Raw genomic sequence first — 20,429 nt, forward strand, 5'->3', positions numbered from 1 at the left:
TGCCATTCTCAATAAGCAGCTGGTAAAAGCAGTATTTATTTTACCTTCCATAAAGCTAAGGAGATTATACAAAAGCACTGGAGGTGCTGCAAAGAACACTGTCTTCATCTTGGAGTCCCTAGTAGAACAGTCAGATAAGAATTATCATTCAATACTAAAACTGAACAATCTATATGGTCAAGATCAGCACCTACCTATTCACACACATCAGCATCACACAGCAAAGTTTTAGAATAGGAATGCCGTGAAGCAAGAAGAAAATACAGCTATTCAAATGGGACTGTGGCCAGGACATGAGGAATACAGCCTTCCCTTCCCAAAAATTGCTGGGGGGAGGGGAGGTGTTCTTTAGCTACACCAACAGCTCCAGAACTGTGAAGCTCAGTTCTAGCTCACAAAAGAACATTATCAAAGTGCCTCTTTATGGCTCAGATGGATGCATAACAGCTGGAGAACCATCAGCACCTATACATCCCTCGAGACTTCCCTTCTAAAGATCCTGTCCATCTTCACAGTCCCAGAAGGATTACAGTGTAACCACCACCTTCATAACAAATCTTGAACATCCAAACTAACATATTCATTTACTCATCTATGTAAAAGTGTATCACTGAAACAGAATTTTTTCTCAACAATACATATCCAATCCAAAGCAAACAGTTTGCCCATCTGTTTTTTTTCCAAGAATAAACTCAAGTTACTCCAGTACAAGAGAAATATTGTGTAGAAAAACACAATAGAAATATTGAGAAAGTTCAGATAGACTGAATACGCTGTTTATACCCACTCCTATGTGCTGAATGCTTCATATAGGAAGGCTAAAGCCCAATCCAGTGCCCAGCTTCTCACTGTAAAGCTTGTGACTTACCGATGTTGAAAATGACTGTTCCTGGATACATCCAGCTCCATGGGATACTCCGCAGGTACACATAAGGTACTGATGCTGCAATAGCCCATGCCTTTCCACATTATTGTTGCTCAAGCTTCATTTAATGTAGCTGTGAGATAGGAATTTCGTAAACACTAGTGCTTTGGGGCCTTGAATAGTACCAATATCTGTAACTCTATGGTAATGTTAGGTATGAAACAAACTACTGTATGAACTCTTTGGTCATGGGGGATTTTTAAAATCACATTTTACAGATAATCAGAATTTAAAAAAACATAATTTATAAAGCAAGACAGCTGCAACCACAAACTCATGCTTCTTGAAGGAAAAAGAGGCAGCCAAGAGGCTGGAATATGATAAAAAGTTTATAGTTTTTTCATCAAAAAATCTGCAATTCTCCATTGTTAACACACACACACAAGAAATAGGATTGAGGAGGGAGAGAAAAGTTTGTTACCATCTGATAACTAGCTGGTACATTGTTCATGCTAAGCCAGGTAAAGACTAAGCTTCAAAGCTGCACATGTTTAGAAAGCAGCTAAAATTGCAACAGGGCAATGGTGAAAAGTGACATGCTAGTGGACTCATGCTGCAGCAGCACAAGACATATGTACCCAAGACAGTTCAAATCAGGTCATAAAATCCAATTCGTGAAACTAACCTTTTAAAAATAGATTGCTACAATTGGCTTCCTCTGAAAGGCAACTGCTCCAGGCTGCTGTCTGAGCCACTGTTTGCAGGGTGTCCACAAACCAAAAGGAAAAGTAATGACTAGGGAAGGTCTAATTCAGTTCCTGGAACAATTCTCATTTCAGGGAAAATATATACATAGATTGTAACAGCCAAAAGGGAGCCAGGAGAGGAGATCCCTTTAGAAGTCATTAGCTGCAGCTGTTAACATAGCTGCATGTTAGATAAAAAAGGAGCTTAGTCTTGCTTTGTTCATGTGCGTACTTAGCATGCCTGCTAGTTAGGCACACTAAGTCTGCCCTCTGTGCTATCCTATTAGTTTCAGGATTTTCCACTTAATCTGTATAAAGTTTGTCTCATCTGAAATTCAGCCTTCTATTTTATGTGCAGAAAGAGCACATAAAAGTGCACTCCTGGAGCAGGAAAAGAGGTACAAGGAATAAGCATCTCCCCCATAACACTTGTTCAAGCTCAGCAGGACAGAGGTCCTCTGGATTTGGGACAGTTAGAAAACAGCTAGAAAAGTCTTCCAGGTGGACAAGGGCCTGGGCACTCACGAGGAGAGGAGCTCCCTTTTATTCTTAAGGGGAGGTTGCGGTAGATGAAGCAGCTAGGCAAAAGCCCCAAGTTTGACACTAAGGCAACCATGGGAAGCCACACTGGCTGGGGAGCAATAGTAGAGCAATGCAGGGCAACATAATCTACGGCGGGGGACAGAGTTATCCCCCAAATCTCTGCAGTTCACAGACTGGTGATCTCTGCCTGCTCTATAGCTCCCACAGCTTCTGCCTCCAAAAGGGGAGGGGAAAAAAAAAAAAAAAAAAAGGTAACAAAGAGGAAACTTTCCTTTCTGCAATACATTCACATAGGAAAGTACAACATGACTATATTTCTTATCAGTGTGGTAATTACTACTCGGTGTAGTGCCTAAATACAATCCTATGAAATTCGCTCATTGACATACAACACAGGAAATATTGCTGGTAAATAAAGATGATAAATGGAAGTATTTTGAGTATTCTGCAGACGGGTAGGGATGTTTATTCTACCCTGGACAACACGACGCTAACCGAATGGCTCCATTTGGAACAGGGACACACAGATCTCACATTTGCTAGAAATATACCAAAAGGAAAAAGTGTGAGGAAAAATTGGACCTAGAAAAGGAAGTCATATACTATGTTTATAGCTCTGTTAAACTATGCAGCATGAAACCAGTCAGAAGGTACCTTCCAATGCCCCTGAGTAACTAATGCACCCACGGGAGACATCCACATCAAAATCTCACAGCTGAGTGGCTGGATTTGCCACAAAAGGGAATTTGGCACTTGAAAGAAAAGAAAAAAAAAGGAAAAAAAAAACAGGATCAGAACTGTAAATGGTTTCTGACAGCATTCTCTTCATGAAGAGAACTCTGTAAAACATGGAATATATTACAAAACCTGGGCTGGAAAGCAAAGCATTTTTAGGTAGGTGGAACTTTTTAATAGCATGTCATTAAATCTCTTACATTTAGCATTTAATAGAGGCAACCTTCACAGCAGCACACTCATTACAAAGAAGGCACAGGGGACGATACCTAATAGCGAGCAGAGCGGATGCGGAGCCCGAGCGCCTCATTTTGTGAGCGTTCAGATACCACGGTGATGAGCAAAATCATCCAGATGTCTTAACACATTAAATTAGAAATATCCTTATTCTGCTACCAGGCCTCTTTGGCCCCATCCCCACATAAGTTTGTCAGCTGAACATGAGCCAGAGTTTCAGCCTGTGTAAATTACTGTAGTTCCTCTGCTGTCACTGGCAGTAGGCCATTTTTTATACCAGATGTGGTCTGACCTACGTATATTTAAAAATAGGGTCAGTGTAATAAAATCTTAAGACAGTTTGACTGGTTAGTGTGGACACAAGAAAGTTGTGTTAATTCCATTTCCTGGACTAAGGCCAAAACGTACAACCTGCCTGTCTGAAGTAGGTCACCTGCATCCTTATATAGGCACCTATATCAAGTGGTTTAAGAGCAGCTGAGTGTTTGCACATTTCTGATTTCACCTGTCACTTTAGCCATGACTTTTGACAATCCTACCGTAAAAAGGGATTGGTGTACTTTTCCTGGCTTGTGCTCTTTGGCACTAGAAGTTAAAACCATGAAGAGCTTTGTAAGGATACTTCCAATGACCAAGAGTGCTGTTTTTACAGCAGAACATACATAAAGCCCATACAGCCTCAAGAAAACCACTCATTCTACATATGATTGCCAATTACTATCATCTTCCTTGCAGCTCCACACCAAGGAGAGCTGAGGACCACTGAACCAAGTAAGGCAATTATTGTTTACTCTGCACACTTTGAACACTACTTGATTTTTGAAGTGAAAGCTATAGAAACCTATTATTTGACTGCCTGAGTAAGAACCTATTATCCTTTCGTTTTGAACTACTGCACACGACCGACATCATAAGTCTCCCAGGCACAAACATTATGATTGAGATGAAGCTGGACCAAATGCTGAAATCAATTCCAATCACAGCAACCAAGTCTAAGCTGCTGGTTACACCTTACTGCACATTTCAATAGTGTAAACAAGCAGTTTCTTTATCTTGTTCTCTGGTAAGAGTTTACATGCTAAGTGGGATTTTTCCTTTTTTTTAAAAAAAAAAAAAAAAAAAAAAAAAAAAACTCTTCTTTGCCATAATAAATTTGTTTAAACAGATTTGAACTCATTTAACCAACAGGGTTTTTCCCTGTTCTGGTTTTGGCATGAAAGGTGTTTTAAGCCAAGCCAGTTTTAGAAATCTTCTCTTGGACCCAAAGGAATAATTCTTCAGGACCTTCTCATTACTTCTCATTAAGAAATTGATAAATAAACTGAAGAAGCATATAGACTAAGAGAGATCTATAATAGACGGCTGACCTATTTAATACCCCAACTAACTTTTTAACAGAATTGAGTTGAATTGGAGCAAGCTGCAAAGTTGAGAATCACACCATAAATCTAAGTCCACAAAGCTCACAAGATCATTACTACTTACCCGTCAGTCTAGACTTGCTCCATCAGACTGAATTTATCTGAATGCTTCAGACTGCTTCTATTAGCATCACTGCCTACACTCTGCTCCGCTTCTCTGTGCAGAAGCGGGCAGTTTAAAATCACTACACGCACAGTGGCAGTCAGTCCCAAGGAGCCTGGCTCTTCATGACATATTTGTCTAACAAAAGGCATTAGCCATGAAACACAACACCCAAGGATTTTGGCTATGTATAAGCTGTGCCCATCTCCTCCTTTAACTATGTACCCAAACCCTTCCAATATTTTCCTCTAATGTGCCAGAAAACGTACATTTTGCTTTCCATCTCAAAAGTTACCATTCTAATCAAACCTCTTATTGTCCCATTCCTGCGATTTCCCTTCTCTTCTGACCTTTCCACCACTGACATCATTAGTTTCCTTTCAGCATGCAGGCAAGGATCACTTTCCTAGCCAAGAGCCTTCCACTCTCTGAAGTGCCCGGCTAGAAAACTTTCCTGCATTCTTCCACATTTTCAGACTTTCTTACAGTTCTTATCGCTCCTTCCCCATTTTTGTACCCATAACTTACTACGTTGTTCTCAACCATTCCCTCTGATCCATGCCCAGCACTAGACTCCATAATGACACTCACTTGTCCTTCAGACATTTCTAAAAGCAAAAATCCTTGATAAAAGGAATTTACAATCCACATGGCTTCTAGTGTAAGCACTTCATGACTGGGACCATCTTTCTGTCCAATGCTGATGCAGTATCTAATTCAGAAGGAACTAATCAGTGATTGAAACAATAGTGAAAGTAATAAATTCTGGTAGAGAACCATCATAACATAATATTATATTGTATAAGAAGATATATAGCCCCGCTATGAATTTTTTTTTAAAAAAACATCTGATTGCAGTCTTTCAAATGGTCTCTACCAGTTTCTTCTGTACCTATAGCTTCAGACTACTCAGATACAAAATCTGAAAGGTCTGCTGAAACCAACAGCACAGTTGAAACTTTTCATGTGGAATTTCCACTAAATTTGTCCTGTGGGAAAAAAGACAGTAGTAAACAGTGGGAAAAGAACACAGTCCAGACACTTCCACAGAAAGTATATCTGCTTCCACAGAGTACTGCATATTTCTTGTTAGCTATTATTTTTAACCTCTTGTAGATTTATTTTTACTACAATTTAATCTTACATGTTATATGCCATAACATTATTGTTACGAGAAACACTAAAATAGCAATCCTAGACATCCAACATCATTTTACAAAACAGGGAATTAAATGCAGCTCCAGCAACAGCTGTGTAGGTTACTGCAGCAGCCACCAATGCACAAGCCCCACTCACAGCCTTGCTTCTTCAAGCATCTTTATGGAGAGAGGGGAAATGAACGAAAATTGTGGAATTACTCCTGAAGTTTTGGTGGGTTTTATCTTGTAGTTAAACATGGAATGAGCAAAAAGGATTTTAAAACGCATCTCAATGGGATGAGTTTGTCTACTGCTACCAGGTAACTCTAAGACAGGTAGTCACTACACATGTCAGCATTGGCCTGGAGCTCGCAGTCTGCTAGCCCAGAGCCAAGCAAGTTCCCAAATCTCATCCTAAAAGCACGCTAATGATTAAAACTAGCTGCGACTGATGCATATCTTGAGGCTTTCATTCCCCCCCCCCCTTTTTTTTTTTTTACTTAGCTGTTTTAAATAAGTGAAACTTTGTTCGAGTTAAAAGTCTCAGCTATTGGCTCCACAGTATATACTCCCTTGAATTTAATAAAATTTAAAGAAATAAATTATATCTCACTAATCACCTTAGCTTTTAGCAATGTAACACTGATGCCCATCTATTCATACCAAGATACACTATGGCAGAGTTCAACTTTCTGTTCCTTCCAAAACCAATTGCCACAAAGCTTTGTTTTCAGCTTGGATGCTGTTTGGCACAACAGTTTAATGCTGACTTACAGGACTGGGGTAAAATACACACAGCTAATTTTACTAAGTGCCATGCCAGTGTCTCTGGGGGCCATGTGTTTTCCTACCTTCCCATTCAGCAATACGATTTACCCTCAGCTAATGAGGTGTACTTGATACTAGCAAAAGCAGAGAGTTTAGTTACGGTGTCCTCCTTCTTTCTTGAAGGATATAGCCATGGGGGAAAAAAAGAAATGTTGAGAAAGAGCATCTTTAACACGCGTACTTTTTAAACGTGGTGGATACAGGCTGAAAACCCCTGCAGATCTCCTCTTTCTTCCCCGGGGCCCCCACGGTTTATCACGTCCAATTAGCCATCTGCCATGCCCGCGCTGCGGCACGAGGGGACGCGCCGCCCCGCCCCGGGCAGCCCGGCAGCGGCCCCATTGTCCCCGCTGCCCCGCGCCGAGCCGCCCCACTGCGCCCCCCGCCGCCGCCGCTCCCGCCGGAGGCCGCCAGTTGCGATTAAAGCAGCAGGAGCGCCAGGGAACGCTCCAGGAACCGGGAGCCACGCCAGCAGCTCCGGGATAACCGAAGAATTTTCAAAGGGCTCTTTTGGTCACGTATACTTTATTTGCGGGTAATAAATCAACCTGGGCCAACTAGGGCTCCTAATACTCAGGTTGCCCCCGAGTGTCTAACCTGCTGCCTTTGCTGTTTTACCAAGCACTCACCTTTAACAGAAGCACTCGCCACCTCCAAAGAGGCCAAGTTCTTTGAGTCAATTTTTTCCTTTTAGTGATTATTATTTTAAAAGATAAAGCACATCATCTACCATTTAAGCCCAGCTTGTTAAACACACACAAACACACACATATGAGTTCAAAAAAACAAATCCTTAAAACTCAACTGACTAAGCCTACATGGCTACTACCAGTTATACGTTAGGAGGTTAATTTAATTTCTCTCTCAAACACTCACTCCCCTCTTTTTCCCAAGGCCACTTCAGCAACAGAAATGGCCAGAGCAGCTGCTCTGCCAGTCACCGGGATGTTAAATTGAAGATCACTTCCTCTTGCTATTCTCCACAAAGCATGATGTGACCTTACACTAAAAACTAGTCTGTCCAATTATGGTAGTTTTGTTCCATCAGTGAAACTGAAATAGTGTTTCAGATAAAGGCTGCAAAAAAGGAATTTCATTTTTAGTGTTAAAGGTAATTTGTTGCCTTGAAGTGGAAGTGCAACAAATTAGGGCTATGTACCTCTATGCTCTCTGTCATTATATTGAAGAAGCAGAAGAAACTCCTAGATTTTCAAAGCCACACACGTAGATCAGGGAGAATAAATTATATTTTATTGGAATTCTTTCTAAGCAAGAATGAGAAAACAAAATGAACATTTATGTTTGAAATTAGAAATAGTTAGCATTTAAGTCCTTGATTAGGAAACAGATGGTTTAAATTTCCACAGATTTTTGAACATAATATTTCACACTGCAGCACTGAACATACATAGGTAACATACCACTTTCAAATCTTTACTGATTTGCTGAAAATAAATAAAAAAAGATGGACGCTAACATTATTCTGTCAATACTCAGACTTTCGCAATGCCCTACAGTAAAATCTGTCCTATGTTCAAATATTGGGTTCATTCTGAACCAAAACTGAAATATGACATGAAAATTGAAATATTTCACTGAGATATTACTCCCCTCTTAATATGAAACACACTAAATCCTATTTCACCTGGGCAATACGTGGACTGCAGCAGATTAACTGACTTGAACCTGGATTTATGATCACTGTTGCAGTGGGTGAGCCAAGTTCTGTTTTCAGTTATGTTAGTCAAAATTCTCAAGCAGTTCCTCTGAAGTTGCTTGAGTTATTCTGGATTCGTATGACAGTAACATAGTTGGTCCTAGAACTGGGTGGAAAAAAATTCAAAAATACTATGACTTTTCTTTTACACCCCTCTCTGTCCTAGACTTCATTCAGACAATCATATCTGACTTTGCTTTTAGCCTTCTTTTCTCATATCTAAGGGTTTTTTTCCCTCCCAACATGTATACCGTAATATTCTCTGTTCTTCTTGCCAGATTCACTACACAAAATTCCCCCAGCGGCAGTCCCTTTAGTTAAACATCGGGCATGTGTGCCATACAAGCCTCTTAAACAGGAGCTGTTTATCCAGAGAAATATTAAAAGCAGGACACCAATCCAAATCAAACAAAAGCACAAATACTTCTAAGTTGTTTCATGACTTATTTTAAGTTCCAGTCATAAAATGCACAGCGCTATGGATTTAAAAGGCCTAATGCTCCATAAGTATTTTCTTTGATATAACTATGAAAGACTTATAAATACCACTGGGTACTGTTCAGTACATGTCACCACGGAGCAGTAAAGCTGCTATATGTCCATAATCAAACTTCCTAGGGACTATAAGGTCACAGCAGCTGAAACAACAGAATACTTCATCCCAAATCTTCCAGGGGCCCAGAACACCTGTCCAGTTGGAAAGCTCCCCAACAGGCTCTTAACACTGAGGGTATATCCTTGAGGGGGGAAAAAGATCCCAAAGTTGCTTTAGCTGTTCTAAAACCTCATGTTTCCCCAGCAGTTTATCAGGGGACTTGATACAGCATGAAAAAAGAATGATAGTTACACCTGCCAAGCCAGGTCAGATGCTCACTTGTATTAATGCAGTCCATCAGCCCTACCAGGTGCAGAGCTAAGACAGGCACATGGTTGTCTAAGTCCTGCTGCAAAATTGTCTCTTTGACATAAAAAATCTGGGACAGCACTTTTCCTCTTTCCGAGCTTCACTCCACAACACAATGGAGGCAACAGGATATTTCCAGTTGCTTCAACAACTGCTGTATCAAACCTTATTGCATCACCTATGAACTTTGCTAATGCCCGTGCTATAATCTTGTTTTCCTTTTTCACCCTGTTTTGGAAATCAAGGATTGTTAGCTTCAGTAAATACCAGCTTTCAACAGAAGCTGAGTGTTAAAGGTCTCTCCTTCTGGAAGTTGTTCAGCGTTAATTGAATTAATATCAAGGAGAATAAATGTCTTCTTACTGTCCTATAACACAATGCAATCTCATCCAGAAGAAATACATTGTAAAGGACTATCAGGTGTCACTCCCAGTGTCCCGTATATACTGTTGAAAGAGGAAAAAAGAAAGGATTAGATAGAAATGCTTTGGAGCCATGGGGTATACATCTCTCCTAAACTCAATCACTGATTGAAGATTGCTGCCTTCCAGGAGCAGACAATAGTCATTCTTTCCCTTTTGTCACAAGATCCCCAAACCCACACATTCTCACCCATTTCTGAGCAGTGCCTGCAGGCTGGAGGGGGAAAACCATAGCCTTTCCCACCGAGACCTCTCAATTCATCCGTGTGTCACTTTGCCACATCTACAGGCCAGTTCCTGCCAGCAGACTCCAGAGCAGCACAGCTCCCTCCAAAAAGTCCCTGAAGGAGATGGGACAAAGACAAGGGCATGGACAGAGCCTTGCAACCTTCCTCGTGCACTGGAGGTACCTGGTGACAGAGGTTTGGGAGCATCTGGCTCCTTACATATAGAAAAATAACCATTTCCTTCTCCCACATCAATTACAAGAAAAAAAACACCTACACTAGACAGTAAGGAAAAAGTAGCAAAACTCTCATTCCTGACAGGGCCACAGATCAAAGTCTCCAGAGAACAGTAATTTTATTTTATTTTTTTTTAATTAACAGCATCACCTTAAAAACCATACGAGCTTTCCAAACAGTACACACAACCTGTCTTCTCCACCACAGAGCCTCCTTTATCAGTGAGCATTACCAGATTGGACCTTATAAATTATAAAGTCTCAAGGTGAGGAAGTCGGGCATCATCCAAACATCTCACCACCACTGACGTCTAGATTGAATCAATTTATCTGCTCTACTAGGAGACACTTGACTCCATCAACCTAGAGGAGCACTTCTCTGCAGACATAATTTCAAGCACATCTATTGATCAAACAGCCTGTCCACTGCCAATCATTGCTGAGTTATTTAGTAGCAGAGCTGCCAGTTACTTGTGCACAAATGAACAACACTAAAGTCTAACCTACCAGTGGAAAGCAAAAAGCAAACAGAATAATTCATTGTAGTCAAAGGCAACAGAACAACATCAATTCTGAACTTGCCCACAGGAAGCATCAGTGACAAATTCTGCGTCTTTATATCAGATCTAATCAATGTTACACTTAAGTGGCAGAAATATGTTTTAGAAAAGGAAACCAAATTTTCTTGTGGATAAGAAATAGATGATTATCCTTTCTAATAATCAATACTTTACTAAAGTGTTCTGTCAGTGACCTCTATAAATATTTAAAATTTCAGCAAAAGATTTTGTTTCATCTCTGCTTCTAAAATACAGTATAGAAATTCTTGTGGCTGAGAAACAAAGACAAAGCTTTCCCTCTGTGCATATATCCAAGGGATGGTTGTTATCTGTAGGCTTTACAAAGTGACTTCCTTTACATTAATCCAATTTGAAACATCACGCATTTGAATTTGGCTCCACACAACATAATTCTTGGTGCAAATTTAATATAGACTGAATTGAAAACTCTGAGAACTTGCTCATGTTTTATTATGTCACCAAAATAGACACAAGAAACTTAAGATGTATCTAGGCATAAATTTGGTTTCTTTCTCAAACATAAGCTCAAGCAGAAGTGATAGAGTTAATGCAGAAATTATTGCCTCAGCTCAACAGTCTGTGTTATCCCAGAAATCAGAGTAGGAGACTGCAATAGTTATTTCTGCCCTTGAAGCCCCTCTGTCTGTTAATTTTGATCCCAATTACATGAGCGTGATTCTCTGGAATGAGATGGAATTACTTCCTGCATATATCTGGCAGTGAAAATTAGAGTAGTCCCAATCCTACATTTCTCTAGGGATGCTTAACTGAATTCCAATATCAACCACGCAGGTGTAAATCCACACATTTCTAAAAAGTTATTCCTAGTTCTCATCACAATGCGAGCTCAAAAACAGGCCCTCCTCCATTACCTCACGTTAATTCGTTCGATTTGGTTTTCCCCACACAGCTCAGAGACCCACTGTTACAGTTATTAGCGATAGCGGGCTCCTACGCCTGCACGTTTGGGTGCTAGCAGGGGAGCCGCGGCGCCATCGCCAGCAATAGTCTCCGTGGCTGCTCCCAGAGAGCAGCCTATCGATCCTGGAGGCTCCGCGCAGAGCCCATCTGCTCGCTAAAAGCCTGCGAGAGAGATGCGAGTTGTTTGGACTCCATTTTTTTCACTGGGAATAACAAGATGGAAGTTTATGCTTTTCCATGCAGCAGCTATAAATTCAGGAAGAGTTTAGGTGGTTTAGTGCACACTTGCCCTACAGAAGCAGCAAATGTTTAAGCCACGGAGATTCATTTTTGTTCACTGCACTGTGAACGTACAAAAGGACGTGAGCAACAGTGGCAACATTTTAGCAATCTAGGATACAGGTCAGGACAGAAGGAATAAAAGAGCAAATATCTGAATGCTAAGTTTATTCAGGTCTCTGCAGCTATTACAGACTAGACTCAGCCTCACAGTCCCTTCTCAAGCAAGCCTGTCATTGACTCCTGGCGAGAAGGGGCCTGGAAGTCAGTTGTGTTTCCTGAATGCTCCAGCTACAATTTCTCCCATAAGCACCACATCCGCTGTTCCGTCCATTAAAACCAGCAGCAACTTCAGGCAGTTGCAACATGAGCGTGCAAATCCCCAAATCAAACAGGGTACACAGGCAACACAGAAACCATTTGAAAACATGTTGCAATTTCATGGGAGCATATACCTCGTTTTTCAAATGAAAATTGAGTATTTTCATTTCAAGCCCACTATCACTCCCTTTTTCCTCATTTCTCTGTGATACTGCCTTGTAATTACAAATCACAACAATAAAGATGGATTACTAAGATTTTTTTCATATCAGCATTTTTGTGTTCAGAAAGGTATGCAATGGCACAGAAACAAGCATTTTGCAGTCTTTAATGAAGTTTTTTAAAATAGATTAGACAACCATTAGGTATGGACATAACAGTTATTCTCACCTCAGTGCAAGGATGCGGCCTCAACATCTCTTCCAGGCCTGTTTCTGTGACTTTGTTTCCTTTAGAAGCAGAAATACTAAGAGACCTTCTGGAAACTCCAGATTAAATGCATTAAGGCAGGTAACAAGTGTATTTATGATTCTGTAGGTAAAGTTTCTGCTGAAGATGAATGGAAAGAGTGTCTAGTCATAAAAGTCTTTCTGCTTTTTTCTTACTTAGGAATACTTTATTCTTATAAGCAAGGCAGACTTGACTTTCTCCAAATTCAATTCTGCCAAACTGCTTATGCTGAGAAGGAAGTGTCACTAGAAAACAATTGAGCTCTGGGGGAACAGGGTAAAGATGGGAAAGAGAGAGGAACTTTAACTAAGATAGTGTTTCCAAAAGGAAAACTTTTTTTTTTTTTTTTAATGCATCTTCAGGAGCTCACAAACACTGATACCAGTGAGACTTGCGAAATTTGCTTGTAACCAGGTAGGCAATCAGCATGCAAATATCCTATGGTTTAATGGATTGTGGATCACAAGATACACTCAGCCAGACCCTATTACACTTATCCTCTAGATCAAAGGCTTTTCCATAAATGGGGTGCAGTCTACCATAGCAGGGAGCCATGGAGCTGCTGCAGCCCTGCAGGAACGAACTTCTTTAAAGTTTCTGTGATTACATAATTGTTTTTTGTAACTGGAGCTCCAAGCACTCTGCACAGCTAACCATCAGGTAGAGGGAGAAAAGCAGCTGAAAAGCAGAGTCTTGACAAACAGCTGTGGCAATAAGTATCATTCCTAGCCTAAAAGTACCAACCCCTTATGAAACAAGGAGTTAATCCCCCACAATTTTTAATTAAAAAATCTCTCAGAAGCCTGAAATGCTTTCTTAAGATTCCAGCTGCAGAACAAGGGGAGAAAAACACCCACAGGTTGTTTCACTTGAGATTTTGATCCTGCCCAAAGCCAGGTTTCAGAGGGCCACCGGACGCACAACACCTTAGGAATAGGTCGCGCAGCCCTGGTGCATACCCACTGCCCAGCGGATTTACCTAACCCCTGCGTCGCTAAGAGAGGCCCCGCTCCACGCCCCGCCGTAGCCCAGCCGCGCTTGGCTCCACTTGAGCATCCACTGAAGGCGGGAGCCGAGCGCCCCTCTGCCCCACGGAGCCCCGAAACGCCGGCGAGTCCCCGCGGGCGCCCGGCTGCCCCGAAAGGCTGCCGGGCCGGGCCGGGCCGGGCGGCCCGCTGCGCTGCCCGAGAAGCGCCCTGCGCCCGCCCCTGCCCTCCGCGGCCACCTCCTCTCCCCGCGCGCATCTCCGCGAGGCTTTTGTGCCTCGCCGGCGCAAGGCGAGGGGGCGGCGGCGGCGCCAGCCCTGCCTGCCTCCCCTCGGCGATCGCCCCGTCGCTGCGCCGCCCGCGGAGGGGCAACCCCGCGGCGGCGCATCCTCCCGGCCGCGGCGGGCGAGGGGCGCCCCCAGGCAGCCGCGCCGGGGGGAGCGGGCGGGAAGACAAAGCGAGGCCGGCGGGGACCCCCCCACCACCGCCCCCGCCCCGCTTCGTCCTGCGGTGCCAGGGCGAGCTCCGCATCCCGCGGCGGAGCCCTCCGCGGCCGCCGGGCCCTACCTGTGCGGAAGAAGGCATCCACCTCAGAGTCGGGGACAGCGCCGTCCTCCGCTGCCCCTTCGGCGGGATTCATGGCTGGGGGAGAGGCGGCGGCGAGGCCGGCGGCTGCTAATATCCAGTGAGTTAGGGAGGAGGAGAGCCGAGAGAGAGAAAAGAGGGAGGGAGCGAGGGAGGGAGGGAAGGAGGGAGGGATGGATGGAGGCGCTTTTAGCGGCGAGCCCAGCCGAGCGCCGCCCGGCTCATCCCTCCGGCGGAGCCTGCGGGGCGGCTGCCCCGGGGCTGGGCTGCGGCTGCCCGCGGGCTGCGCTGCGGCGGCCCCCGGGGCGGGCGGGTGCCGAGCCCCGCCGGCGGCGGCTCCGCGCCCGCCGCCTCCCGCCCTCCCTCCCCTCCCTCCGCTGCTATTGTTCCCACCCGCCCGGCTTCCCCCGCCGCCGCGACGGCACGGCCCGGCCCGGCTCGGCCCCGGCGCTCCCCGGCCCGGCAGCGGCCGCTCCCCTCCGCCGGGCGGAGGCGCCCTGCGGCCGCGCACAGGTGCGGGCACGGCCGCCCCGGCGGGGCTCCCCGCTCCCCCCCGCCCACATTTAGGCGCGCCCCAACCTCGATGAACAACAGCGGGGCTTCAGCTGCCGGGTAGCCGGGGACTGGAAGTAAACGCATGCGTTTACGAGGAAAAAAAAAATCCCCTTTATTCCCCCCCTCACCCCCCCATGGGCCGTGGGCACGGTTGTTTTGGAAAAGCTAAGTGAAACTGCACGTTGTTGCAGGTACCTTGACATACTCAATTCTTCACAGTGCTAAGGGGCTTTGGGTTAGAGCTCGATTTCCAAACTCCTTTCCAGGTTCTGGTCCCAGCTCACATGTTGTTGGATCAACTGTCTAAGCAATGTTATTTCTGCCCTCATGCCAATATTTGCAATTTGGGACAGTAATTGTCATCAAGAGGAGCACTATAAGGAATACTTCTTTGCACTTTGTTAGTGGCTGTGTTAACTGTTATTCCCCGAGCCTGGCTATCAAGGCTTCAAGCACAGACAGGCACAGATAGACAGAAAGACAGATATCTGCAATGTGGGTAATTTCCTTTCTTCTCATGCTCAGCTGTTTGAAGCCTCACCAGCTCCCCATTCCACTGAGGTCACATAACAGCTCTTCCACGAGCAGCTTCCTTCAGGAGAGGCATTACCCTTCCCACTATACCAGCGTATGTCACATCTCAGTTGTCCTGCCTACCTTGACCACCAGAAAGGTAAAACAACCATTTCAATAACCACATCTGTAGCCGCATCACGCCTGTATAATCCATTTGCACCATGCCTGCATCTCCCACTCTCAGCACTGGAGTCTCTCAGCCAGCAGGTTCCTGCGCCCCTGTCAGGGTAATATCCTGTCACCTCTCCTTTGCCATTGGAAACCCCTGACACCTAAGGGGTTCTAAAGGTGCAGGGGTGGAAATCACCTAAAGAAAAACGCAAGTACAAGACATCAAGGAGCCTGGTCACCACAGGGAAACTCACTGGAGCACTTTGAAAGAGCAAAGCAGTCCAGTTCATCTCAGGAAATAGTCCAAAATAGCAGAAATCTGAGAGCCAGCTAGTTGTAAGCAGCACCGCTCAGATCAGCTCTCAATCTGGCAGGCAGGTTAGCAGCTGTGTCTGGCAGAACCTTTTCTATTTTAGCCCAGAATATTTCAGACAGCAGAACATGAGTTCTCTACATCTGATTTCTACTCAATAATACACCAGGAACATGACTTTTCTGCATCTGAACTCCACTTAATACATCAGCTGTGGGGTAGAGAAAGCTGGATTTGGATGTGTGCCCACTGACTAGATATACTGCCTTTGATAAGAACGGCTGAATCTTTCCCTGTGGAAACTTGAGTATCCAAATGACATTGAACAAACAGGAACAGCACCGAGATCCCAGTTGCATCTTGTCTGACCTTACTGTTTACTACTGGAATTGAAAAGGAATTGAAAAGCAAAGCACGTGTCAGGCCTAGGGAGCACAAGAATAGAAGCATACATCCAACAGACGTCTAGCATCTAGTTTCCCTCTGGTTGCCTTATTGCTTCTCTTCTAATTTCTGATCTGCTGCCCATTTCCAAAGCTTAACACCAGCTGTTTTTAACTGTAGCAGTTTACCTTTTTATGCTTATGGATAAAAAGGGTCATTTCAGAGAGCATCAACACAAAAGCTATTTCCAAGCTCCCAAACATCACTGTAGACATCAATATGGCCTCTCCAAGCACACTCAGCAGCTGGGAACCAGCCCCATCTCCAGCACCAGGGCATTACTGCAGTAGAAATACTAAGTTACAACCATCTCTTCCAGATGCAGGTGTCCTACAGTGACCATTCATCCTTTCTCCCATGCTCTCCAAGATGCTGTACAGCAATGCAGAAATGGCTTCTCATTTTCCCATCATTTCAAATCCCATCTAAAGGTCTTGCCTCCCAATAATGTCTACATGCAATTGTGGTTTATTCTTCAACCCTCCCTCTCCTCCAAACTCTTGGATGCTGAATGATTAATTGTGACCTAAAGCCTTGGTAGCTGGAAAAAAATGTGGCCTCCTCATGAAACACTTTGCATACACTCAGTATTTAGTACAATCTGATCAAAACATTCCTTCTTCAAGAGCACCCTTAGAAGCCAGGCAGAAGCCACCTATAAGCAGAGAAAGTTTAGCATCACCCAGGAAGGGGAGTCAATGTTGTCAGTGACAGATATTTGTATTCCCCTTTCCCTATGAATTCTGCAGGCTCAACCTATAACATCAATACTAAAATTTATACAGGCTACACAGAGCATCCATATCTGTATAATCTGCAATCTAATATGCAACATTAAAAATGCCAAAGGAGGAAGAGTATTTTCTTTATTTGACCTGACATCCTGATAACTACCTGAATTCTTTGCTAATAATTTAGCCATATGATCCTGCTAGTTTATGAAAATAAATTATGTTTCTCCTTCATGAGACAGCATCATAAAATAAGTACTCCCAGGCCTCTCTAGTACTTCAAAACAAAAGGCACTTTTAATAAAGGATAAAGAGTTGGGGGGTTTAATCCAGTTTCATTATAAACTTCATCAAGACAGAACCACGTATTTTTGCTGTTCATCTCTGCTGCACTAGGCACAGAGTGTTTATATTTTTCTGCTTGCTGCTCCACTGGCCAGGACAGCCTTGCACCATGTACTCACTATTTTCATGAGACAATTGTTCAAGCAACAGTCACACTTGTCACATACCTTGTATATGCACAGATCATAGCAATGCAGAGTGAGGACAGCCACACTGAGGGTATCAGTAGATTTTAGTGCAATCAAGGCATTAAGGGATTTATTCTTCTCATTAATGCTGTGAGCAGGACAGAGCTGTCACTGTAAAAGTATCATTAAAAACTAGAAACCATCATAACTTCAGTTCACGTCTTGCCAAGAAGTTTATGATGGTCATTGCTCAAAGAAAAGCAGTTAAATATGAAAAGCTTTTTCCAATACATAATTCACCTTTTAGATGCTGAAGGTACCTAGAATTCCCTTGCAATGCAAAACACAAGAAACACCCTGTAGGATTACAAAGCACACTAGTTTCACTGACAGACACCGCTTTAATCTTGTGTGTGGCTCTATGTGACAAATTTCAATCCATACCAAACAGCTAGTTTGGTACGAACAACTAGGTACGAATGCTCTTATTTGTGAAGCCCCCTAAAGCTGCTCAAAGGCCAGAAATTCACACAGGCTTTTGATTCAAGTTTGAGTCAACTCTACTACATTCAAGTTTTCCAATAAGATGGCAATAGGTAGCATCAGAAACAAAACCCATTTTTTAGTTTAATCTCACAAGCATGTGAGCTATAGGACAGGAGGAGGGGGAAGTATTTCAGCAGGAAGTCAGTAAAATTCATCTCGAAGACAGCAAATCCTCTTCCAGGGGAGAGGGGAGGAAAAAAAACAAACAACAACAACAAAAAAAGCATTTGAAGGCTCTAAGACAGTTGCACAACAGGAAACAATAGAGCATTTATATGAAGTGCCTGCAAACTGGGCATTCAGCATAAGGGATCATGAGCCAAATGCTCCAAAAACCCAATACATGGGCCAAGGGCTCTGATTCAAGAAGCTACAGGCGCAATAAGTAAAACCATCCTGCTGGTTCAGCAGACAAGCTTCAGCCTGCAAGGTGTCACGAAGACTTATTTGTGCAGAAAGTCCATCCCTTCCAGTGTCACAGCAGCCTCTAAATACAGAGTGTTAATAGGTAGGATCAAACAGAAAACTTGAATAGCGGAGCAGGAAGACTAAGTCTTAACAAGGCAGCCTTGGGTGGTTTTAATAAGTTATTTTCAGCTACATTCTGGGATAGGTGAGAAAAAATTTTCACACCTAGAGACCCGCTCAGACCTATATGTCTAGGTATTAGGGATGAAATCACTAAACTCTGAAATTGAAACGAGGGCATGTAGTAGAAGTTTCCAGGCATATTCTAGACTATCTGGAATGTTGCAAGGGAAAAAGCTGCAAGTGCCCAGAGACATGGTCCATGGAGAAGCCCCAAGGGCAGGATGTGGGAGGCAGAAGGCACATTTCATATACTTAAACTCCCACATATATGCCACAGCTTATTTCTGCTCTTGGTAAAATGTGCACCTCATGGTTGGCTTGGCAGCACCCACATATATATTTCCACATGTAGGTTAGCTCTACCCTATGTTGGGAACATGACAGCTGTAAGGGCAGGCAGAGAGCTACCTCTAATCCCATGCAAAAGCCCTTGTCCAAGCATCTTCCTGGCTATTGTTATCCTCCCTGTCTGGAGGAAAGAAAGTGGGAACATCTGTTCCAGTTGCCATCTAACCACCTGCTTCCAGAGTCAATATTAGCTCCGATTTCCCAGAGCTCCCAGCCAATAATCAGGCTTCCTCTCCAGAAATACCAGCCAGACAGAAGGTGATAAAAACAATTTGCAAGATAATGTTACAACTGTATTAGAGTTTGATCACTGTGGCAATCCAAAGACTTGCTTAACATTGGAAAACAAATGTGCTTTCTTCCATAAAAATCCAGAAAAGCTGCATTTGCCACTCTGGCTGCCAACAGTTAAACCAAGTTAGCAGCAAGCAGAACGACAGATACATCTAAGAACTACAGGTCTTTCTCTAAGATTACAAACATGAGTCTGGAAAAAGTCAGTGGCTGAAAATCCTTATTCTCTGGCAGCTGATGACATTTGGTAAAAAAGTTGCTAGTACTAATGAATCATAATTTTTGTCAATTAATGCAAAAAAAAAAAATAATTGCAAAGGTGGCATCCCTCAGCCAGACTGTTGGCTATGACAGGGCAGGAGACAGAAGCTTGTATCGGCCAAGTCTATGTTATACTTTCAAGACTGAAGTCCGTTATGAAAATAAGCACTGTTAAGCTGGAACATTTTATTCTAACAAAATTTCCTGCAAACGTTTAATCCTGATTCTGCAAGTTTGCCACATTCTTAGCAAAACTAAGCAGTATTTATTTACAAGGAGCTGCTAAAAATCTGTCAAGCTCCCTGGCAAGTTCCGCCCAGTGCAGTAAGTTACAAAACTGGACATGAAAAAGTATTTAATATTGTAGTGCTCAGGGCAGCTTTTTGTAAGTGTACATAGTAACTACTCAGAAAGCCATTTTTAAAGATGAAGTATTCATTAAAATTAAACACTGACTACTATTTTATTGCCATATGCATTCATCTCAGGGCACTTGTAGGATACTAATTTCACACATGGTTGCACATAAATACTAACCTGTTTTCCATTCCACCATTACAAATTTGCGTAAGAAAAAAACCTTTTCCCTGGGATACAAAAGGTAGCATAGTTGTGTGTGTAAAAATAAAACCAAAGGGAGCTCAGTTTATTTTTACAGAAAGCGATTGGATCTTGCAAGAAATTTGTAAAAGTATTTAGGCTTTGGGTTATCATAGGAAGCTCTAATAAAATTTAAATTAATTGGCTAAAAACACTACAAGTACCCTCAACATGTAAAATGATTCATGCATTCTTGGATTGGCGTGTCATCTTCCATATCCTTTAAAAAAGATCCCCTAGACCTCCTTACTACAAACTGCACTGTAAGTCCTCACAAATGCTGCCAACAGTCTTTATGGACCCTATACTAGGAGGCTATTTAGCCTGCTCAGTGCTTTAC

The 20,429-nt window shown here is 43.2% G+C and overlaps 1 protein-coding gene across 6 annotated transcripts in view; it reads right to left on the reverse strand.

Moving 5' to 3' along the window:
* KALRN (kalirin RhoGEF kinase) overlaps window positions 1-14,401 on the reverse strand; it is a 515,818-nt gene extending 501,417 nt beyond the window's left edge. For all 6 annotated transcript variants that reach the window (XM_062579292.1, XM_062579294.1, XM_062579296.1 and 3 more), the window contains exon 1: window positions 14,229-14,401. In XM_062579292.1, the coding sequence (XP_062435276.1) occupies window positions 14,229-14,301 (73 nt within the window). In that variant the 5' untranslated portion in view covers window positions 14,302-14,401. The remainder of the gene's footprint in view (window positions 1-14,228) is intronic.
* Between the last annotated feature and the right edge of the window lie 6,028 nt (window positions 14,402-20,429).

Source organism: Rhea pennata, chromosome 6 (genome assembly GCF_028389875.1).
Source record: "Rhea pennata isolate bPtePen1 chromosome 6, bPtePen1.pri, whole genome shotgun sequence".
NCBI classification, from domain to species: Eukaryota; Metazoa; Chordata; class Aves; order Rheiformes; family Rheidae; genus Rhea; species Rhea pennata.